The 9187-nt window shown below is 38.0% G+C and overlaps 1 protein-coding gene across 1 annotated transcript in view; it reads left to right on the forward strand.

Annotated features, from left to right (window-relative positions):
* LOC133524099 (uncharacterized) overlaps positions 1-8003 on the forward strand; it is a 171866-nt gene extending 163863 nt beyond the window's left edge. The window contains exons 38-39 of the mRNA XM_061859943.1: positions 482-669; positions 7224-8003. Coding sequence (XP_061715927.1) covers positions 482-668 — 187 coding nt within the window. The 3' untranslated portion in view covers position 669; positions 7224-8003. The remainder of the gene's footprint in view (positions 1-481; positions 670-7223) is intronic.
* Positions 8004-9187: the final 1184 nt, after the last annotated feature.

Genomic DNA, 9187 nt, shown 5'->3' on the forward strand with positions numbered 1-9187 from the left:
CAGGATGAGGAGTAGGCTGTAATACACTTTCATAGGTTTTATAAAAAATGGACGATTTTTATTATGCTGTATAAAATAAAAGCATATATAAATATTCAGTAAACAATGTATCACTAAAACTCAAAACGATGCATTTAATGACGCGTGGTCACAACTGTCACAAGTGACCATGATGTACGAGTTACTTTGCCGCTCGAAATATTCTAGTATTATTAGTATTTTAGTAGTGGTTAATATTAAATTAAAAATATCGCTCAGAATTGTTTTACAGCTTTAAAACATACGTATAGTTTAAGTTTACGGTTATATCAAAAATACACACTGTATAAACAGCCAGATATCAGTCACTTCTATATTACGCCACTAATACGCTACTGTAGTGTTGTTCTCAATAGCTTTTTTTAGGACCCTGAGTTTCTTCAAGAGGCAATGGGCAGAAGGGAGCAATCGACATAAATTCAATGTTTTGATTCATCGTCAGGTGGACAGGCGCCCCAGTACCAATAGAAGGCTGCGTCCGCATAGCGGCAGCCGCCGGTGCGGGCGCGTGGTGCCGCGGCGCTCTGTACGTGCGCGCTCAGCCCGCTCGCGACGCCAAATTTAGCCAAGAGGTGCATGACCACACGGATCAGTGGAACTTGTGGCCCCCGTCATTGCCTCGGCTGTGAGGTAAACCTTTTCTCCTATCTTTTCCTAGAGCGCAAGTGAACACGCGGCCCTTGTGGGATCCAAGCTTAGCCAGGAGGTGCACCTGTGTAAGCAAGATTGAGAACTTACCTCGGTTGTGAGGTAAGTTCTCTATCTTGCTTATGCATATTTTTGTCACGTGGTAACCTTTTTAAACTTTTAAAACGGCCCGTGCCTCTAATTTTGCAGGAAAGTGCATGACCACTCAGATCAGTGGAACCTGTTATCCCCGTCATTGCCTTGGTTGAAAGGTTAGTCCTTTATCGCATCTGGTTTCTGAGTGCCCTCGTAGATCGTGTGGGACTCAAATTGAGGAACCAAGACCATATCTGTATTTTGCCCATGAATGTTTCTTTCAAGACATGTTCATATTTTGTCTATTGCTTATATCATAACACAACTATTGCTGTATGCCGCCATCACCCATCAGTTTCAGTGACAGATAAATTCGAAATATGTTATTTCATACAGTGACGTTTTTGACACATCGTAATTATAATGTGACCTAGGTTTATTGCTTAACTTTTCTAAGGATCTGAACAACAACCGGCAGTGTGCACACACACTCTCATCCAACACTGTCTTGCGATTTTGACCAGATCATTGGTCTACCTTGTTAGGGAACTTTCCGCGTTGCGCCAGTGCACATAATATTAAAAAAAGTAATTGAAAAACCTGTTACATTTTAATTAAAATACGCTTACCAGCACAAACAAAAAGTATGTTGTGGAAAATAACAGATGCTTCACTTTAAAATTATTAAATGTTTTAGATAAGAACCCTAATTCTGAAATAGACACATAACTTATTAAAGTGACATCAAAAATTGGTTCCCTGAATTTGATAGGTTTAGATCACATGAGTGTGAGTCCATAATAGATTTTACACTACATATGGTGCGAATTTACCGCCCTAGTGCAATAACTAGCACTAAACGTGCGTATATGCCGAAAATTGAAAGGGCCATATGTACTGTAAAACGTTGTACAATACACGTGCGAAAAGGTAATTTACAACTCGTGTCGATTAAAAACACTCCCTTCGGTCGTATTGTAATTTATCGCCACTTGTTGCGAATTTCCTACTTTTCACACTTGTATCCATGGGAGCGACACTTAGAAATGTAGTTAACATTAGTAAAAATAGCGGCGATTTCTATTAAGGTGGTTCGATTTTCATACAAAAAACAATCGCTATTTATTAATTAATTACACAATATTATTACATAAATAGTTGCGCATCTATCTACTTTCGAATATTCATTTGCGCTAAATTAATAGAAAAACTTTGTTTCATACAGAAATCATGCAATAATCAACGTTATATTTTTATAAATTTTACTCATGTGTGTGTGACAAATGTCGTGTACAAATACATTGCGGCGTTGCCACTCCATGCATCGGCGCGACGTTGCGATGTTTGACGCGTTTTTAGCTGACTCTGTCGACACTGACACTCAGTGTGACCAGGCGTACGATAATTGTCGTACATGTACGATAATTTGGGCCCCGGTATGACGTAATGTTCCAAAGAGCATTATCGTACGCTAAAGTACTATAATTTCAGCCCTTGGACGATGCCACCTTAAAAGTCTAGTAATTTGAAGCAAAATATGACACTTTCTCTCAGAAATAGGCTAAAATTAGTATCTTTTGGGTGTTCGGCTCCTTGGTGTAAGTTTAAAGTTTAAAATGTCACAATTTCCTGTATACCGTTTGAGTCTATCCCAAAAATACACAAACATAAACAGATTTTTTGCGCAATTTAGACGAAAATTGTCTTTTTTTTTATTATTAATTGGAAGTTTAAGCTTATTTTGCAAGACATTTTTAGGGGCTGCCTTTTTGATTGGCGTACGATATTTTTTTCAACGGTACAATAATATTGACACTCAAGTACGATAATTCTCTTCCGCTCACCTGGCAACACTGCTGAAACTTGACAGGACCTGGGGGCCTACCGCGAAAACCTAAATTCGCAAATTGTGGGGATCTTTCTCTTTTACTCTCACTAAGACGTAATTAGAGTGACAGAGAAAAATGCCCGAAATTGACGAATTTCGATTTTCCCGGTAGCCGCCCTGGTGCTTGAGGTACTTGATAGAACACAAAGCTGCCGCATGTTCTGAATTGTGATTTTATGTGTTTTTGGATTGAAAATGATAGCAACGTCTAAATCAAGTTACAAAAATCATCGATATTCTGGTCCGCGAAAAACCAGGAAAAGTGTAACTGTAATTGGAGTCTACAAAAATGACCAATTCATAGAAAATATGACCTAGAAACTAGTTCACTTTTATAAAACTCAATTTTGCCCGAGATTGTACTTAGGCGAATACCTAAGGGAGCTAAGTGTATTGATCTTGAATAATTAGTTGGCTAATACATATGACTCCAACATGATATGGACATTTACATCATAACTATTATACCTAGTTGGTTACTAAGTTCTGTTACTCGATTTCTTTCTTTCTTCCTAGCGTTGTTCCAGCATATTGCCACGGCTCAATGGAGCTTGGGGTCCGCTTTGACAACTAATCCCAAGATTTGGCGTAGGTACTAGTTTTTACGAAAGCCACTGCCATCTGACCTTCCAACCCAGAGGGTAAAACTAAGCCTTGTTGGGATTTGTCCAGTTTCCTCACGATGTTTTCCTTCGCCGAAAAGCGACTGGTAAATATCAAATGATACCTGTTCTGAAGTTCTGTTACTCGATTTGCAACCTCTTTATTTCCGTTAAAACAAATGCAACCGAAAAAATAAAAAATGACATAATGTGGTGGATTTGTGAGCTATAATTATATACCACACATAACGTTTATCTCGTCGTATCTATAAAGAATTGGGGCCTAAAAGAGAATCGTATTCCAATTTTTTGAAACGCTTGTATTACTTTCTATATTAACTAAAAGTTGCCTTAAAATTCAGCTTTTATACTAAAAACGGCTTTAAATATGTTAAATTAACAAAATATATTTTGAAAGATGCTTTCGCGCCCAAAACGCTCTTTGAAAATTGTGTGACGTCACAGTTTATGGTTTGACACATAACTACATACACACGTAGAAGATACGAACTGTCAACTGATATTTGTCATTTGTTGTTAATCGCCTAACTGTCAACAGTGTCAATCCGAGAGTTGTGACGTCATCAGAATCTTCAATGACGTTTCGAGTTTGGTCACGTGACGTGTGCCAAAAGATATTTTAAATTCAATATTTACAAAAATATGGTCATTACAGGTCCCCTAAAAGTAGTTTAACATGTTCTTATAATCCAAAAAATTTTTTGAGATACAATTATGCCCTAAGATTTGTAGATGGAAACAACCCTATTGCGTTGCACAAATGTGGGCACCCGCCAAACATGATTTTGGGTGTGTCATACTCAGGGCTAACACAGATTCATTTCTGTAAAAAAGGTGTGAAAACCGGAAACTGGAAACCGTTCTCGAACCAATAGTGAAGCCCTTAAGCCACACCCTATTTCAAAACCAGCCATGGATCTTTGAACAGGACTCAGCTCCTGCACATAAAGCAAAAACAACTCAAGCCTGGTTTCGAAGGAACTTAATTGACTTTATTGCCCACGAAGACTGGCCGTCCTCCAGCCCGGACCTTAACCCCCTGGATTATGCCATATAGCAGGTTATTGAGGAGAAAGCCTGTGCTAAACCCCACACAAATCTTAACTCCCTCAAGCGGGCCATAGTTAAGACAGTGACGGAATTAGAGATGACAATCGTGCGTGCCGCTATTGATGACTGGCCTCGTCGTTTGAGGGCCTGTGTCAAAGCCAGAGGAGGCGATTTTGAATGATATTGTCATATGTAATTCCTGATTTTGTGTACTTCATTTTAATATATATTTTATTAAACTTCCGTTGGTATATTTTATGTAGATAAAGATTATTGAAGTAACAGAATTTAATAACCAACTAGGTAGAAAACAATGCAATACATAAACACATAAATTGGATATGATGTGATCCGATGAATGAAATTGACAATAAATAAAATAAATAAATAATTTTCTATCTCTAGGCATTGTGTGAAACTTCTAGTTGTGTCAAAATATCGGGAAATCAATAATATAAACAAACATGGTAAATATCTCATTTCTTTTTATAATGGTTATAAATAGAAGGCCATGCAATTTTGTAACTCACTGTAATTTAATTAAATGTATCGTAAAAAAAATGTTTTAATTCTACTGTAAAATAGTACCTACTTTTTTAAAGGCTGGGCAGTAAGGGATTGCTTTAATTTTAGAACAAAACAGCGTTTTTTTTTGAAAAAAATACCGGAAAGTCTGACTTACAAATTTGGACTTTCTTAGGTTCATTCTACTTAGACTCTTCTCCACCCTAGCATTAAAAAAAGATATCCTAAAATATCCATACCATTAGGTACGTCACATTTTAGTGTGAAAGAAATTTCAATGTAAAACTAAAATTTCAATACAATTATGCTAGTGATTCTGAGTTGGAAGAACCCAAAAATAGCATGATGTGTGAGAATCAGATTTTTAATATTTTTATGGAAAACGCTCATATTTCTCATAAAATAATTTCTTAATAATAGGTACCTACTTGATAATACTGATAACAAAAAAAAATTTAATGAGTCTCGAACCCACATCCTCTTGCATGTATTTCCACGTACATACCGCAACGCTATTGAAGCCTACTCACGCTGTGCCAAATTGTCTACTACAAGGATCCCAGTAAGACTGTTTGAATGTGTGAGTGATACTTAGAAATAGAGTCAAGAAACATTCTGTCGACATTAAGGGGTAGTTTTTGTACAATGAAGTGTTCAATGTTTGTTGTAATAGTTCAATATTTATTTAATGAGTGCGCTAAACATAATTTACAGTATAGAAATACCAAGACTACTCCACAAAAAAATTAAAACTCAAAATTTGCAATTGTGGCGCCATCTAGTGAGGTTTAAGCTTTGGGTAACCTAATCGAACCACCTTAATGGGATCCGGTAACCTACTTTTGCGTAACGTTGACTACCGATCATACAAACTACATCACCAGATATCACTATAAAATTGGTACAATTTAAAGGTATGATGAATACAACATTAAGAAGGTTGCATATACTCGTACCACGTACGTCATGACCTCATGACCGATCTTTATTCATAATGTTGTTACCTAGTAACTGTTGTTTACTGTCAAAAAATGTAAACAAAGATATGATTGATATGAACTTATTATTTCTCTATTAATTTCAAAGTATTTTAAAATCCGAGCAAGCATTAAACAAGAGTCGAATTCAAATATGGAAATTAGAATCCCAATAGTTCCAATGTTACAAAACCTGGAGGATTAAAATTAAAAAGAAGAACAATTCCAAACAGAATCAGAAGCTGCAAGTCTTACAACACCTAGTCTATTACTATCTTGTATACCAAATTGAAAGCAATAAACATATACTTGCATTACTATAAAGTATGTACTTTTTTAATTCCACTCTTTTTAAACTTTTCTATACAATATTAGGTCTACTCGGGCGGCTTACAAGTTAGTGTTTCGTTTGATATCTTGTAAAAAAAAACTGCAAGTTACAATAAATCAAACATAAAATTAACTTGTAAGCCGCCCAAGTAGACCTAATATTATGTAGTACGAAAGTACCTACACATATAGATGCATATGTAGATGTGCACGCACACATACATAGCTAGTTTCGGATACAAAATAGAGATAGCGCTTCGAAATTAGTTTCCTTAAAATGCTTCAAGAGGGCTCTCTTTTCCTATATACTTACTTTACACTTTGCTTGTATCGTAATTTACTATTAGGCCATGCATTTTGTCGGGGAAATCTGTATGGTAACTTGTTATTGTTAGAGAAGAATAATCCTAATCCCTTTTAATATAAATTTAGCCCCAAATTATCCTGTTATTATTATATAAATAAATCCTGTAAATTTTACTGCTAATTATACTTCATCAATATCACGCGCATTGTATTACTGTAACTTGTTATTGTGATAACAAGGATTTTCCTTATCAAATTTCAATTAGGGAAGAGTAATTTTAATCCCTTCCGATATAAATTTAGCACCGAATTATTCTATTATTATTTTATAAATAAATCCTGTAAATTTCACTGCTGTTTATACTTCATAAATATAACGCGTACTAAAATGTTATTATTGAAAAACACGAAATGGTCTTGTTGGACTAATAAGTGATGTTGACAGCGATGCACTAATGTTGGTATCAAATTTATCTTACATTAGTACTGAATATTCGTTTCTTATATAGCCATATTCTAAAAACAATAAAAGAAAGCATTAATGAAAGAGCGACCAATCTGCCTTGTTGTGTTGAATGTTACGAAAGTAACGAAGCAGAAATTGGAATAATTGGAGTTAATTTGCAGTTTCCTTTACATCAGTTTCGTTGCAACTGAATACTACTTTAATTTTAAATTGTAGATGCTGTTCGTGAAGAAAATTTTCTTAGTGGTTTGAATTAAATCATCAATATTTAACAACTTAATTTAACTTGTTTCTAGATCGCGGTTTTTACGAAGATCTTGAACGAACATAGTGGAGAATTAAAATTAAAGCTTCGTTGAAAGCAGATTTCTATCTTTTTAACTTTATTGTCATATATTGTATAAATGTTTTAATAAACGTTGCTATCACTAATAATAAGGTGATTTTAGTTTTACTATGATGTTAAAATTATTTGTCTCATACAAGCACGAAGATAAAGGCATGTCACTGGTCTGACGCTGCATGCTGTGCACGAGTTTGGCGTCAATTTGAATAAGAAGACGGCAACTATTTCTTTACAGCGGTAAACGGTATAAATAACCATTTTAAGGATTTCATTTTTGTCGGCTGATAGATCGTTGTAAAGTCTAGAAAGGGGATAGCACTAGCTTCTTCCCACGACATCGTCTGCGTAGACAAAAGTATCCTGTGCTTATCCGGGACTCAAATCAGTTAAGCGGTTTAGGAGTAGAGAGGTTTAGCAGAAGACTAAAGTCAATTCTCATCGGACGAAAACAATTATATTATTTGGAAACGGTTAGTGTGGTAACGTCCGTAGTTTCATGATATTAATTAAAATTTAAATCTATTCTCACATTAATACAGATAAGTACATTCCGGGCACAAAAGTAATTCCGGAACAACCGGAATTCTCGTACAATAGTTCCGTGCACTATCCTACAATGGTCCGCTAAGCGTGTACCTATTTAATTTAACCCCTTTGCGGTCGTTAATAGCGCTTCATTGTGACCGGAAAATCCGTTTCGAATAGCGGAAACATTACAAAATCTAGTTTGAAGTGCACGCCGTCAACGGTACTAGGTATTATAAATTTTTAAAGTGCACCAACTGCACGTATTGAATACGTGCATAGACTACGGTACTAGAAAATAAATAGTTAGGTTTAAAAATTGAAACATGTTACTCGTAAGGGTTTGCAATAATCAAATTTAAACTGTCGTGAGACATACTAACATTAAACTTATTTCTACGGATTCCGCTCACGTATTTTTAGTCACTCGCGCGACATGTTTCGTAGAGCCTAGGTCTCCTTTGTCGAGCACTAACAATGCGAGCTTCGCACGCTGGGTGCGCGCTGAGAGAACTGGTTGGGGGAGGTCATGCGCTGTCGTAGTAGGCAGGCATAGTGTCCTTCTGCGGAAGGAGGGGCGACCACCAGACTCACCCTCGGCCTATAGGCCGATAGTGTTACTGGACGAGGCTAGCAAGCTTCTGGAACACGTGGTGGCTGCTCGTCTCGTACGTCATCTTGAGGGGGAGGGTCCGGACCTCAGTGTCCATCAGTTCGGTTTCCGTCGGGGCAGGTCCACCATTGACGCAATTGCGAGAGTGAAGGATCTGGCGGACGAAGCAGTGTCCCGGGGTCATGTGGTTTTGGCGGTGTCTCTTGACATCGCCAACGCATTTAACTCCCTGCCTTGGGCTTGCATCAAGGCTGCACTGAGGCGCCATGTCGTGCCAGAGTATCTGCGGAAGACGGTGGAGGATTATCTCACCGATAGAACCGTCAGGTACCCTGCGCGCGGTGATTGGGAGGAGAAGGAGCTGTCGTGTGGCGTTCCACAGGGGTCTGTTCTAGGACCACTCCTGTGGAACATCGGATACGACTGGGTGTTGAGGGGGGCCAACTTGCCGGGGGTCAGCGTGACCTGTTACGCCGACGATACTCTGGTGACGGCTCGCGGCAGCACCTTCAGGGAGGCATCAATTCGGGCCACGGCGGGAGTGGCGTCGGTTGTGGCCCGAATTAGGAGGCTGGAGCTGGAGGTGGCTTTGAACAAATCTGAGGCCCTGTGTTTCCATGGGCCCCGGAAGGCCCCTCCGGCGGGTTCTAGCCTAATAGTGGGGGGAGCGTCCATCACGGTCAAGTCGACAATGCGGTACCTGGGCATAGTCCTTGACAGCCGTTGGACGTTCAAAAAACACTTTGAGGGCCTTGCTCCCAAACTAATAGGGGCGG

This window comes from Cydia pomonella, chromosome 13 (genome assembly GCF_033807575.1).
Source record: "Cydia pomonella isolate Wapato2018A chromosome 13, ilCydPomo1, whole genome shotgun sequence".
Classification (NCBI taxonomy): domain Eukaryota; kingdom Metazoa; phylum Arthropoda; class Insecta; order Lepidoptera; family Tortricidae; genus Cydia; species Cydia pomonella.